Source organism: Sinocyclocheilus grahami, unplaced genomic scaffold, assembly GCF_001515645.1.
Source record: "Sinocyclocheilus grahami isolate Dianchi unplaced genomic scaffold, SAMN03320097.WGS_v1.1 scaffold222.1, whole genome shotgun sequence".
Taxonomy (NCBI): domain Eukaryota; kingdom Metazoa; phylum Chordata; class Actinopteri; order Cypriniformes; family Cyprinidae; genus Sinocyclocheilus; species Sinocyclocheilus grahami.
Genome location: NW_015505401.1, coordinates 2,986,377 through 3,001,576, shown reverse-complemented (window position 1 = coordinate 3,001,576; position 15,200 = coordinate 2,986,377). Strand labels below are relative to the sequence as shown.

General features: G+C 37.0%; 2 protein-coding genes across 3 annotated transcripts in view; one reads left to right on the top strand and one right to left on the bottom strand.

Annotated features, from left to right (window-relative positions):
- Positions 1–377: 377 nt before the first annotated feature.
- On the bottom strand, positions 378–6,107 carry them4 (thioesterase superfamily member 4). Of its 2 annotated transcripts, none has more exons than XM_016287478.1 (7): positions 6,050–6,107; positions 5,648–5,840; positions 3,783–3,963; positions 3,504–3,666; positions 3,285–3,395; positions 3,045–3,169; positions 378–758 (listed from the first exon to the last, which is right to left on the bottom strand). In XM_016287478.1, exons 2-7 carry the CDS (start codon positions 5,759–5,761, stop codon positions 709–711), a joined length of 744 nt encoding a protein of 247 aa, XP_016142964.1. In that variant the 5' UTR covers positions 5,762–5,840; positions 6,050–6,107; the 3' UTR covers positions 378–708. The 2 variants fall into 2 exon arrangements, with proteins under 2 accessions (XP_016142964.1, XP_016142963.1); XM_016287477.1 differs by having other exon boundaries at positions 5,648–5,837.
- A 7,553-nt stretch (positions 6,108–13,660) lies between these two features.
- The window catches only part of LOC107596684 (protein TonB), a 3,541-nt gene continuing 2,001 nt past the window's right edge, over positions 13,661–15,200 (top strand). The window contains exons 1-2 of the mRNA XM_016287479.1: positions 13,661–14,305; positions 14,485–14,539. Of these exons, the coding sequence (XP_016142965.1) occupies positions 14,009–14,305; positions 14,485–14,539 (352 nt within the window). The 5' untranslated portion in view covers positions 13,661–14,008. The remainder of the gene's footprint in view (positions 14,306–14,484; positions 14,540–15,200) is intronic.

Below are 15,200 nucleotides of genomic sequence, written 5' to 3'. Positions count from 1 at the left end.
GAAGACATTTAGTAAATTTCCTACTGTAAATATATTAAAACATAATTTTTGATTAGTAATATGCATTGCTAAGAACTTCATTTGAACAACTTTAAAGGCGATTTTCTCAATATTTAGATTTTTTTTTGCACCCTCAGATTCCAGATTTTCAAATAGTTGTATCTCAGCCAAATATTGTCCTATCCTAACAAACCATACATCAATGGAAATCTTATTTATTCAGCTTTCAGATTATCATAATCTGCTTTTTTTCATAATAAGCTTTCCATTGATAATATTCCATAATATGTATAAATCAAAATTCAATTTCGAAAAATTGACCCTTATGACTGGTTTTGTGGTCCAGGGTCACAAATATATTACAGAAGTTTTCGTTATATAATACTTGTAATAGCCTACTAAAGAACCTAACTGTCACCATGATGATTAAAAAGTTAGAGTTAGTAACAAAAAGAGTTCTGCGACAAAAAATCAAATACCGTGTCAATAAATATACCAGGTTAATACATTTTTATTTTAAAAATAAAAATAAGAGGCAGCCATATGTAAATACGTGCATTTCTGAATAGCTCATTCAGAGAGCTGAGGTAAAACAGTAGCTTGATCTGTTGTTCATTGCACACACACTCCATCTGCAATCTCATTCATGTGAGTACAGATATGCACCCACATGCTGTACATGTCTCAGTGGTGGATTCCAGACTGCTTTCAGTTTCGTGATCCAAATAAATGGCCGACACTTATTGAAACAAATAGAGCTGCAAGGCAAGAAAGATGAGGGGAAAGAGAGTGTGAGGAAAAATTAAGAATTAAAGATAGTACATAAGTATGCAGGACTGTCTGATGGCAAGGGTCAGCATGAAAGACTCTTGGAACTGTTGATGTAATTGTCATTGCGCCATCATGAAAGTTTATCATTTGCTTGTGTTTTTAAGTATTGCCAGCCAGTTCAAAAATGTAAACAATTATTAAACCATTTAAGCGCAAGTAGATGTGAAAAAGAACTCAAATCAGTACTCATGCACTGTCTAATAGAGTCTAATAATAATGTTTTTCATCATATACTCAACCCTCTTGTTGGTCCAAACCTGTATGGTGTTTTTCTTCTACTGAACACAAAAGAAGATATATTTAAGAATGTGGGTAACCAAATAGTTGCTGGTAGCCATTAACATCCATAGTATTTGTCTTTCCATACTATGGAAGTCAATACAGACCAGCAACCGTTGGTTATCCACATCCTTCAGAACATCTTTTATGTTCAACAGAAGAAAGAAATTTGCTTTAGAACAACCTGAGGGTGAGTAAATTATGACAGAATTTTTATTTTTGGCTGAACTTCTCTTTCGCGTCTTTATCTTGCTTATCTTATGTAACAAAATTATGACAAAGTCCCTGTCTTGGTGAGTATTATAGTAATCACAGTTAGCTATAGGCCTATCTTAAAGGGGTCCTATTATGCTCTTTTACAAAGTCTTGATTTTGATTTTGGGGGTGTACTAGAACATGCTCTCATGCTTGGTGGTTCGAAAAACGCATTAAAATACCTTTCTCCCCATCCTGGCACAAACGGCTCGATTAGTTCCGGCTTTGATGAAGGTCCGCCTTCCAAAAAACAAAATGTGTTGTGATTGGTTAGCTGTCCCAGTGCGTTGTGATTGGCGAACAGCTTAGACGGTGTTTCAGTACTGCCGGCCCCTTGCTCCGTCTTTCAAAAAAAGCTTTTGGCGAATCCGGCACTTCTCACTTGTGATGTGGAAGCTGTCCTCAGTAAAATGCGCAGCACACAATAGCAAATTGGGGTTATAATGCTCAGGAACAGAGTTTAAAATTAAATTGCAACCACTGTTTCCTGACATCATCCGCTTTCGGAAGCCCAAACAAAGACGTTTGGGCACGGAGGTGAAAAAAACTGCATTTCAGGCGGATGCACACCGGACGAGAAGCGCAGCGTCGCGCCACGGCTTTAAAATTCGAACACATTATTTTCTATGAGTGTAGGCACACCGGTGGCGCTGTTCGGCGTCTGTCCGCGGCGCCCAGCTACGTGATGTTGTTATTTGTAAGAAATGTTCTAGACCAGCGGTTTTCAATTCCAGTCCTCGCGTACCCCCGCTCTGCATGTTTTGCAAAATTCACGTCTCGCACACTTAAATGCCCTTTGTATGGAACATATACGCTCCCTTCAAACTGGAATCATGGAGGAATATCCGGTAATGTCCACTTTGCAGGGCACTTACAGTCAAATATAACAAACGTATGAAGCAATAAGAGAAACATACAAAATGTGCAGAGCGGGGGTACGCGAGGACTGGAATTGAGAACCGCTGTTCTAGACATGCCAAAAATTTGAGGCTACAGCACAGCAGCTCTTCTTCTTGGTTTTCTCTGATGCACTAACTCTGCAGCAGCTCTTCTTCTTCGTCGTCTCGTCTGATGCGCTCACGCAACCAAGCGTTCTAACCATGACCTCGCCCCTCCCCACCCCCCAACCATTCGAATTTCTGTAGGCGGGAATTATTTGTAATGAAATTCTAATGAGCCGCTTTGTGATATCACAAAGCCCGGAAACCAAACGCTGTAGTCCAAACGAGCCGTTTGCTGTAGTTCTTGAAAATGGATTTTTAAAAAACTAAATATCTCCCTTTGGAGTGGACTTTGAGATTTGTAACTTTCTAGATCTTTTTTATGCCCAAACATACACACTACACACTGACTAAAATGTAAAAAGTGAAAAAGCATAATAGGACCCCTTTAAGTGATGATAAACAGCTGTGATACAATTAAATGTGTATCATTCCATTGGATATGTGTATTAAGTTTTAAAGCGAAAGCAGCATAATATACCTGCTGTCGATGTACTTAACGTTAATCAAATAACAACAAAATCTGTATTACACTATGCTTTAGCTGAATAGACCTACTGTACATGAAAAATTTAAATCACTATTGTGACTGACACTGACATTCATGCATATTTTCACACTTATAATTCACACATACAAACATACATGATATTTGGTTTGCGTGTTTGTGTTCTCTACCTGTGGCCTCTGTGTAGAGTTTGGACTCATCAGTGCTGGTCACTTTGCAAGTGATGTATGTTTTCCTCCTCTCTATTCGATCCAGAGCACTGTGGATTAAAACCACACTACCCAGAGGCATTGGACTGTACAGGAGAACAGAGTTTATCAGGTGCAATCACAGATGATCTAAGCCAGTGTCAACTGGAAAAATAATGGCAACTGTATTTGAAAGACTTAAGTACTGAAACATTATCTCACCTGCGGTAGTCTATGTTGAGATTGGCAGTCATAATTGGTCCTGAGAGGAAACCGGCAAGAGTACCTGTCACTGTGTCAATCATGGTGGCTATGGCTCCACCATGTACATGCCTGCCACACAGGAAATAGGAGTAACATCATCTCCTGTTCACCCATTCTTTATAAATGAAAATGTGGGATACAGGTATATTATACACATAGAATAGAGCAGCTCCTTACCCAGGTGCACCTTCTAGTAAATGTCCTGCCTGAAAGACACAAACACATCTCTTCTCCTCCTTATTGACAAACACCATATACTCAAACGTAGCGCCTTGCTCTTTAACATTTCTAGTGAAAAGTCGAGCTTTGGCCTGGATCAGTTTGCTGAGGTGAATGCCGCCTACGGGACAGAAACAATGTGACATTCACTTTTACACTAAATTGCATTATCACACCATTTATTTTACTGATAACAGTGACTAGAAGAAGCTATGCAAATACATATTAATCGCTTACCAGTAGCATATTTAATGGAACGGTTGTAGCTTGGCAACTTCCTCCACGGCCCCCTTTTTTCGGTGTCAGTGTCACACAGAGCATTATAGTGGTCGTAAGCCTTGTGCATCTCTGGACTCCATGAGGAGTTGGGCTGGCTGAAGTCCCGCGGCTGAGATGAGAACGGCCACAGCGACAGCGTCTGGACAAAGAGTGACATTAAACTACTATTCTTATATATGTGACCCTGGAGCACAAAACCAGTCATAAGTAGCACTGGTATATTTGTAGTAACAACCAACAATACTGTCGCGACTCCTCCTTCGTTACAAATACATTGTATGGGTCAAAATTATAGATTTTTCTTTTATGCCAAAAATCATTAGGATATTAAGTAAAGATGTTACATGAAGATATTTTGTAAACTTCCTACCGTAAATATATCAAAACTTAATTTTTGATTAGTAATATGCATTGCTAAGAACTTCATTTGGACAACTTTAAAGGTGATTTTCTCAATATTTCGATTTTTTTGCACCCTCAGATTCCAGATTTTCAAATAGTTGTATCTCGCGCCAAATATTGTCTTATTCTAACAAACATACATCAATGGAAAGCTTATTTATTCAGCTTTCAGATTATCATAATCTGCTTTTTTTTTCATAATAAGCTTTTCATTGATAATATTCCATAATATGTATAAATCTAAATTTATAAAAATTGATGACTGGTCAGCGCCAATAGCCTAGTGGGCAGTGCGCCGACATATTGTGCTGTTGCACTCGGGGCGTCCCGAGTTCGAGTCGAGGCTCGTGGACCTTTCCCGATCCCGCCCTCCCCTCTCTCTCTCCTACTTCGCTTCCTGTCACTGCTGTACTGTCCTATAAAAATGCAAAAAATAAATCTTTGAAAAAAAAATTATAATAATTGATGACTGGTTACCTTATGACTGGTTTTGTGGTTCAGGGTCACAACACATATATATATATACTATTCTTTCAATTTAGAGCAGTGTTATTACCTAAAACTACAAGTATTTAAAACCATTTTTGTTCATTTAAATTAAGCTGAAATACAAAAAAATATAAATACAAATATTAGACGAAAAAAAGAAAAATTGCCTTGGCTGACTAACTGAAGTAAGTACTAAAATTACTAAAACTGAAATACTAATAATAAATAATTAAGGCTAAACAGTAATATTCTTCTAGTTTAGAGCAGTGTTGTTATTGTTAACTAAAACTATTAAAAATTGTTTTTATTAATTGAAATAAAACGGAAACTTACTTAAAAAACTTAAATGAAAATTAAAAATGTAGTCTTGTAACTAAATTAAATTTAAAGTAAGAAACTAAAATTACTGAAACTGAAAAAGAACACATTAAAAGCTAAATAAAAATATTTTAAAAACTAATAAAAATGACAAAAGCATATAAGTCAATTTATATTTAATTATTTATTTAATAAATTTAAAGTATTTTAAATGTTATAAATGTAAAATATTAATACATATATTTCAAAACACAACCACACAATTTTTGATTACTGGCATTAATGAAGGCAGTTATAAATGCATTATTATTCCTAAGCAATAACAATTAGATCATTTAATATAAAATAAAATAATAACACTGGAGAGGAGTACAGTAGCCTGGTAAGATTGCTTTTTTTCTTCTTCTTCTTCTTTTTTTTATGAATTAGGCTAGTTGAAAATACAACAACATTTTTAATGAAAATGATTTTAATTTCCGTGACACAAATGTAACCATCCCTTCAAGACAGCACACAAAACAAAGCACCACACACAAGACCTGCCTATTAATATGACTACAGAATGAATGTGAATTAACAGCGATACAAAAGCGATGAAAGAATGAATACTTTACCGAGATGCGTCTGATGGTCTCGAGCGAGGTCTGCAGCTGCTGGAGCCGGAGTGCCTTCAGTCCAGCAGAGAGCTGTTGCATGCGGCCAAGTCTTCTCGCTAGGTGTCCTAACATGATGACTGCAACTCAGTCTTCTCCCAGAGGAATGCTGTGGCTGTCACTCCAAACCAAATGTAGCAGATGTCTTATTCTTCTGGACAGAATAAAATCCTTAGTGTCTAACTGCTACAAATGAATATGACTTTCTTGTACATGATGCAATTAACTGAAGGCATTTCCACACACGCTGACTGTCAGTTCGTTTTCATCTTAAAACTGAAAAACGTCAGAAAACATGTGAAAGAAAGCCTTTATCGATAGAATATTGTATTAAAAAGACAGCCAACTTTAAGGTGAACATACATGACCAGCCGGTGAACACAGAACAGCGTGACTTTCAGATTCACGGATGTCATCGGTGATTGGCCAGTTCTTGCACGCGGAGTGGAAACACGTGTCATTCTAACCACGTGACGCAGATTCCTACGTCTGATTGGTGGGATGACCTGTTATAAGTCTATGGTTACAACATCCTGTGTGTCTGTTGTTGTTTTTATACAGTCTAAGGGCTGTTGCCACAGCAACTTTGCGGTCCCAGTACTTTCAGCTCACTCACTGCTGGAATTTGCTTTTTGTAATTTTACGCTTAGTAGTTATTTATCTGCCTGTGATGCACAATCATGTTTGGGCGAGAGTCGCGGCGTTCAACAAACAAGTTTGTGCAGAGAGAGAGCGACAGAATGCGGGTACAGAAATGCTGTTCACGTGCATCTATTATAACTGTATAGTACCAATGCTTAGTAGTAAAATAATAATAATAATAATAATAAATCATTTAGACTGGAAAATTCAGCTCTGCCATCACATGAATACATCACATTTTAAAATATATTCAAATAGAAAAGCGTTGTTTTAAATTGTAATTCTATTTTGCAATATTACTTTTTATCTATTGAATGCAGTCCGGCGAGCAAACTTTTGAACGGTATGTAACATAATTAAATGTTATGAAAATGTAAGTTGCATATGATTTACACGATCTTCCCCTGGAGTTCCTACACAGACTCTCAGGTTTAAACCCCTTGTACAGTTACATGTGTATATTCTTATTTTTGACAGCTTTCTTTTTCTAATAGAAAAATGAAGAGATCGCTGGCAGAACTGCTGAGCTGGACAGGTGTGCTTAATCGTAATATTCATCGCAAAATTGAATCACAATTAAAACAAAGACACATTATGACATACAATGATCAAGGTTACCGGTCATTTAAAGCCTTTGCCGTAGAGTTGCAGCAGTGAATATGTCCTGCACTGACACTATGTTCTTGTTCCAGAGTCAAGAGTGTGATATTGAAGGCTGAATTTGAGTGCCTTGGCCTTAATTATTATGAAAAGGCCCTGAAACGCAGAGAGAGGATCCAACAGAGAGAGATGGAGTTGAGGAACACCTCTCTCACTGTGGTCAGTGCAGACAATACAACTCAATGTGACTTTCCTGAAAATATCTACTGTTTGTCTGAAAATATCGAAATCTTCATTTGGAATATATGAAGCAAATAAGTGTAAAAAAGAATGACTCTTATGATACAGGTTAATTAATGACTTTGTTTCTTTAGTTGCAATAGCAGTATATCATCAGTAGGGGGTACGCTCTTAAAAATAAAGGTGCTTCAAAAGGTTCTTCAAGCGATGCCATAGAACAGAGTTCCTCAAATCTGACCCACGAGATCCACTTTCCTGCAGAGTTTAGCTCTAACCCTAATCAAACACACCTGAGTTTGCTAATCAATGTCTTCAGGATCATTAGAAAATCACAGGTAGGTGGGTTTGATCAGGGTTGGAGCTAAACTCTGCAGCGCATTGGACCTCCAGGGCAAGATTTTGAGGAACCCTGCCATAGAAGAACCATTTTTGGTTCCACAAAGAACCATTCAGTCAAAGGTTCTTTACAGAACCGTCTCTTTCTTACCTTTTTATAATCTGAAGAACCTTCTTTCGCCACAAAGAACCTTTTGTGAAACAGAAAGTCTCTTCAGATATTAAAGGTTCCTTATGGAACCATTTAGACGAAAAAGTTCTTCTATGGCATCGTGAAGCACCTTTATTTTTAAGAGTGTAGTATAAGAACACGAGCGTAAAAGCAAATTCAAACGGAAAATACAGCTGTTCTGTTGGATCGTCGAAATTCAAAGGTGTCTTCTTTTGAAAACCAATTTTGCTAAATATGTACAGCCACAGGTTCCTCATAATAATAAGTCCAGCTATAGAGAAAGACATAAAACCTGCTGTAGGCCGCAGACACAAACCTGTCACAGATAAACAAGCAGTCGCATGAGACAAACAGCAGGTGTCAAATGACTAATTACGCTTGGAGAGGATGATTATTTGAATGCCAGAAGGAAGTTAGTCCTGATAGAGCCCTCAAATATGCTCTTGATTCCATAACAAACAGAGTTTTCTTGAGGGCTCATCCTTATTGTAGCAATCTAGCTTCTATGACAGCAAACTACCTAACAAAATAACTGAAAGAGAGAGCTGGAGCAAATAACTAACAGGGTGATTGTGCCAAATTTGAGTGCTTGTTGAACTGCTGATGTCCGTTTTTAAGGTTTATGCATTTCAAATGAACTCTATAGACAAAAGTATTGGGACACCCCCTTCTTTAGAACAGAAAAGGGCACTTCCAAAACTGTGGCAACAAAGATGGAAACAATATTTCATGTATTTAAAAATTGTATTTCCGTCTCTGCTGCAACTGTTTTTGTATGTGTCTAAAGTGAATGTACCCATATGTACAAGTCATTGGTGTTTGGTGATGTGTTTTTGGCTCAAGACCTGCATTTAAAGTCACACCAGAGGTGTTCAGCTGGGTTTCTGCAGACCAGTCAAGTTCTTCCACACGGACTCAATCAATCATTTCTTTTTGAACCTTGCCTTATACACAGAGGCATTGTCATGTTAGAATAGAAAAGGCTCCTGTCCAAACTGTTGCTATAAAATTAGAAGCGCACAATTCCCTAGAATATCATTATATGCTTAAACATTAAGATTTGTACTCATGGAGATTACTAAAGTAGTCAAACCTGTTCATTAGAAGGGGGGTGTCCCAATACTTTTGTCCATATAGTGTATGACAAATTGGCATTTGAACTGTAAATATATAAATGCTAGTTAACTATAAATGTGAAATATTGTTCAAATAAAAAAAGAGCATTTACCTTTAAACCTTTAAAACAAAACTAAACATACAGTTTAGTCAATGGCAATTATTATATAATAATACTTAATAATAGCATATCAAATTGGTTTAAATGTTTATTATTGTTATTATGTATTGTATTGTTTAATATTTGTTATGGGACTTGTTTCTCAACATTCTAGTTGTCTCAGCTTTTTGTGTGGTATTTGCTTTAAAAGAAGATTCAAATTTTGCTTTGACTTGTAAATGTTGTTGATAGTGTTGGCAACAGGAAATGGTTTTCTATATCCTAAGTGGTGTTGTTACAGGTCCGGAGAGAAGCGTTACGCAGGATGCTGGAGCAGGAGAGACAGCTGCACATCAGAGAGCTCAGCCAGACTGGCCTGGCCATTTATCAACAAAGAATATAAACCATTAAAACACATTCCAATGCTGAGCCTTCACGTTCACTGCTTTATAATATGCATGTGACGGTACAAAATAATTGTTTCTACAATTAAGTTTTCTTTAAACGCAGGGGCAGTCACAATAGTTTTTTTTTTTATTTGTTCATAAATTATATGAATCAACTCCTGTGATCACTGGAAATCTTGTATCAAGCTCTTTTTTGTTTCTTATTTAAATATTTTTATTATAATAACATTGAAAACAGTAGTGATATTTTTGTAGAAAGTGGGATCCATTTTTTTATTTCCGGGTTCCTTGATAAATATAAAATGCAAATATTTATTTAAAATGAAAAACAGGTGTAAATGTCACTTTTGATCAATTTAATGCAAACTTGATGAATATTAATTTCTAGAAGAAAATCTTACTAACCCCAAGCTTTTAAATGCATGTTAATACGATCGTTATAAAACTCATCACGTCATTTATTGATTTTCATAAATTAATCATTCATTTTACTCACTGCATCACGTATACAGTGAAAAAACTAACTGGGGGAAAAAAGCAAAATCATAGAACATGTATAATTTTTGTCATGCCAATAAAGCACTCTTAAATCGAAAAAGAAAATTTAAATTGAAAAGACTAGATTTTAATAAAAGGCTAAATCCTTAGCAAACACAAATAACAATCATTAAAAAGACATATGAAAATCAATTTCCCCAAATGATGTTTATGTATTTCTTTATTTTTAATATTATTATTTTTATTATAATATTTGAAAAAAATGCATGGCCATGTAGATGTTTCTGTTGTTAATAATCAGGAATTGCAGGTTTCTGTTGTGGCTGTTGGAAAGTCTATTGTTTCGTGTATTCTTTTAAAAGGGAGGGTAAACACTGTTCACATTAGAACAAGTTTGTGTGTCCTGTTCTAACAATACACAGTTAAATTAGCAACTATGAAGAAAGATAGTATCATTTGTACTGTAAACATGCACAGGCTCCCACCTAGCAGAACCTTAACTGCGTTAAGCAACTTCTTCAATGATCAAATTAAAGGGTGAATTTTAAAAACCTTAAAGAGTGACTCCAAGGACTTTCGTAGAGACTGACTGGAATTGGCATGAATGTGGATAAACAGGTTAACAAAACTGAAGAATGTGACTATTTTGCACCTTGACAAAACGCAGTCCATTTAGTGTTACTACAAAGCTCACAATACAAGTAACTGCTAATAATTACATTGAATCTTCCAAATACATGACAAAGACTAATGGTTGTTCAAACAGTACATGACCTTTAACATTCTGACAATAAAACTTCATTCCTTGTCTAGTATACCTTTTATTTTTAAACCAGAACAGACACACCCCATCCTCCAACCCTCACAGATCCAGTCTGACCAATTTTGTGCAGAACAGAACACCACACACCTAGTTCTCCAAAGAATCTTAAGTTAAAGCCGTAGATAATTGCTCAAGTGAAATGATGCAATACAAAAAAATGAGCAAACAGAGAGAGAAAGAGAGAGAGGGAAACCTCAACTTCCTTGATACTGTTGCTGTGATCTCTGATCAACTTTCCACTCACTCCACCCACCTTTGTTTTGTCAAAGCAGCTAAAACAATATAGCAGAAAACACATCAACATATTTTGTGTTTCTTCCAGTTAAAGAATATAACAAGAAGTATACTTCTTTATCTCTTACACAAACAACTCAACTAGGGGAAGGTTTACAGGTGTGGCATTATAAAACTCATCAAAATTCGTCAATCATTACAACGTGGTTAAACAGGATGGACCGGGATATAATCTTATTTGCATGAACTAACCAACATGCCATTAAAGTACATGTCGTCTGAGCATCGAAACCCCTGTTTTTCCCCCCAGCCACGTTTAACAGGTGTTCACCTAATCCGTTGAGGTTTCATTACTCAACTGTGAAGGCTTGGCTCGACATATGTCAAAATGACTTTGTCCATCATTGTGCTTGGATTTCAATGACAAGTTCCAAGCGTGGCTACATGGAATTTCTTCGATGTCTGACATTGTGAAAACTTTGTCCTATAATTGTATAGCTGCTTTTTCAGATTTTTATGTTGCTCTGTTCTGAATACCTTAAAATTGAAAGGATTTGCTACTTTGTATGAAATGTTAATTATTTATATTTTTTATCCATGCAGCAAATGCTTTAAAAAACAGCTTTAAAATTACTCTATTGCATTCCAGACACTTTTTAAAGTACTTTTCACTGTAAATTTTACGGGTAGCTGGAATGTAAACATTGTCATGAATTTGTTGTATTCCCATTTGTAAAATAGCCAACAAATATACAAATTAATTGTTGTAGGCTAGCCCGATCTCATGAAAGTGCGTATAACACGATTTTCTGCTTCTATTTGGCGTAATATTTCTATGCAGATATTGACTTTGGCATGCAAAAGACTGATAAATTCATAATTAACGGCATGGGTTCAGTCTAAATGTTTGCGGGGCAAATCTCAGGTCAGTCTGAGCGCTCATGGTACTCAGTGCGTACATGCAGGCGCCACAGACTCGGACGGGTGTCGTGGTAATAAACACCGTAAACAGCAACCGTTTGCGTGTCCGCGCTTAATGCGCATATCCTATATGCAAAGCATTTTAGGGGGCCCTTGGCTTTTGGGGGCCCAAGGCGGTCGCCTGCCTTTGCCAAATGGGTACTCACTGGACGTGGACCGACTCATTGACGGAGAATCGTTTCTGTCGGTTAATAAATGAAATAACAGCAACTTCTTCTTGATTTTTATGGCGGTTGGCATAAAACTTTTAGATGACAGATGAGAACTCCACCTCGTTAGCACTTACATACAACAAACACCAGTTTTAAGCTTAAAAAAGTGATAAAAAGAAATATCTAAAATCCCCTTTAACTCTGTAGCCTACTAATAGGGCCTATATAAGCAAAATGATAGTTTCGACCCTGGCTTTAGCCAATGTTCAAATATCTGTTCTGGAAATGTATGCAAATTAGTTCATATTTAGATCAAGCTTCATTTGCGACTTATAACTTTTCAGGAAAAAAAAAACTTGTAGCCTAATACAAACGATACTTAATGTAGCCTGTGATAAAAGCATGGCGATATCTGGAGAGCGTATGGTGATATACATTAGGCCAGTGTTGGGGGTAACGCATTACAAGTAACGCGAGTTACGTAATCAGATTACTTTTTTCAAGTGACTAGTAAAGTAACGCATTACTTTTTAATTTACAAGAGAATATCTGAGTTACTTTTTTTCCCAATTTATTGATTGACAGCTCTCCTGTCCCCATGTTGAGAGAAATCAGAAGATGTTACTGTAGTTCTAAAATTAATTCATCTCACTCACAAAAAACAACAACACAGATTCAGTATTCCTCAAAATGAATAAAAATAATGCAACTCAGAATATGACGCAAACCTGCAATAATTCAATGTTAAACAACACAAATGTCCTTTATGTATTTAATCCCATTCTATTAACCAATGTCTTTGCTTCTGACCTTCAATGATCCAGTTCAACCGTACTAACAAGCACAAATTACTCTAGACGAACATTTGTGTGTGTTGAATGTCTTCTTCTGCGTTCTACTGTACGGACGTAAATTAACTTTCCCTTCAGCCTGAGGCTTATTCATTTCACTTTTGGTGTGAAAGGATTTTATATTTACCAAAAATATAACTTTTTTATTTTAAAAACAAACAAGCAAGCCCTGTCCAGATTTTAAAAGTAACGCAAAAGTAATGCAACGCATTACTTTCCATAAAAAGTAACGTGATTAGTTACTTTTTTATGGAGTAACGCAATATTGTAAAAGTAACTTTCCCCAACACTGCATTAGGCTAGCTAATTTTTTATTCTTTTCACCTGTAGTGTTAACCTTTTCAACTACGAGATGTAAATTATATTTCCACGCGCATGTCCGGGAAACTCATGAATATTCATGTATGCCCCGCCCACTGAAACCAAAAATCTCGTAACACCGGAAGCCAGACCCATAGAAATTACAAATGGCCGCACCCATTTTTATGACCAGAAAAAGGTGGATAGGTTGTAAATTACGTAATAGCCTATACATTATTTACACGCTGATATCATAGCTTAACTGGGCGACATGACATTACAGCATTACAGCATTAATACAAATATAATCGAGAAAAACGTAATACACAGTAAAGTGGCTGCCTACATATGGCTTCTGTAGTAGGCTAATAATGTAAAATAATTGCTGGATCATTTTAACAGTTTGAAAGAACCAATTCGGAGAAATGAGTCGGACGCACGTCGTACGTCTTTATAGGTTGGCGTCACTGCAAGTGTACGCCAATGGGCTTGCGGGGTGGGCGTGGCTTTCTATAGCTGGGCTGTGTTACCTGTAGAGACGTCTCCAGTCCACGCCTTTCAAACACCGCTCAGGTGAGCAGGAATCTAGCGATCGTTAAAACCATCAAACCCAGGAAGGAAGCTAACTGAGGATCACTCTGTTAACCTACTTTCTAGTTGCATTAAGGAATTAACGTGGACTTGAGTGACAAAATATTTTAACACATCCGTGTTAAGATCACGGAGAATACACAGCGCTTGCTCTTCAACATAATGCTACAGTCTTGTGGGAGGGGCTAGTTTCAGCGACAGGTAACTCTGATTATCGGTACACCTGCACGCGAAAGACAGGTTGTGAATCCGGTCCAGCTTCCTCTTGAGCCCTCCATCATGAAGTTTCCTGCACTGCTGTTGGGTTTTGTGTTGGTGTGTAGTCTGGGTATCGCTGGCTACATCCATACCAGACGAAAGCAGGAGACGCAACTGAGTAAACAGGCTTCATTTCTAGATATTAAGTTAAGAGTGACCAGAGATGTTCTGGGAGAATACCAAGATCAGCTGATCCAGTCCAACACACTGCTGGGAAAAATAAAAAAAGAGGTGGGCAGTCTAACCAAAGACCTGTCCGTAGCCAAGACCTTCGTAGAGAAGAAAATAGGTGACATTGCTGCATGTAAAGGAGACAAGGTGAGTTGTAGAATGTGGGATGTTTAATTGTTTTTATGTGCTGTCAAGTATTAATAAACATAATAATTGCTTCATTGTATCACCATAATGGTCCAGCTATTGTAACTGACAGTATGCCTTCAAATCCATAGGCCTATATGACACATGTGATTTATTATAACCGGTCTTTTCTTCTTCAGAAACGATTAACGGATGAAATTGCTGCTGCAGAGTCAGAAAAGAAACTTATCCAGAGTGAGTTTCCATCTCTTTATTTACAGTTTGGACATTTTTAAAGACCATATTGACAAAGAATAATATGGAGGTAGAAACAGTTACAGATTGTATCTCTTTGTAACTCAGATTAGCTAGATTTGTCAGTTATAGTAGGCTAAAGCCCATGAAAATATCCCAAAGCCAGTCAGTCATGCCTGGAAAAATATAAAGTGAAGTGACATGTGGCCAAGTATGGTGACCCATACTCAGAATTAGTGCTCTGCATTTATCCCATCCAAAGTGCACACACACATCAGTGAACACACACATCAGTCAACACACACACAGCAGTGGGCAGCCAATAGAAAAAGTCTTAGATCTTTGAGTTCAGCTCATGAAAAATGGGGGCAAAAACAAAAGTGTTGCATTTATAATTTTGTTCAGTGTATATACCAGTAATACAATTTTAAACTAAATTCTAAAATTAATCGTAAGCCAGTGAAGGGATCTCAGAAAGTGAAAGTGATGTGACATGTGGCCAAGTATGGTGACCCATACTCAGAATTAGTGCTCTGTATTTATCCCATCCAAAGTGCACACACACATCAGTGAACACACACACCGTGAACACACACACAGCAGTGGGCAGCCAATTTTTGCTGCGGAGCCCGGGGAGCAGTTGGGGGTTCAGTGCCTTGCT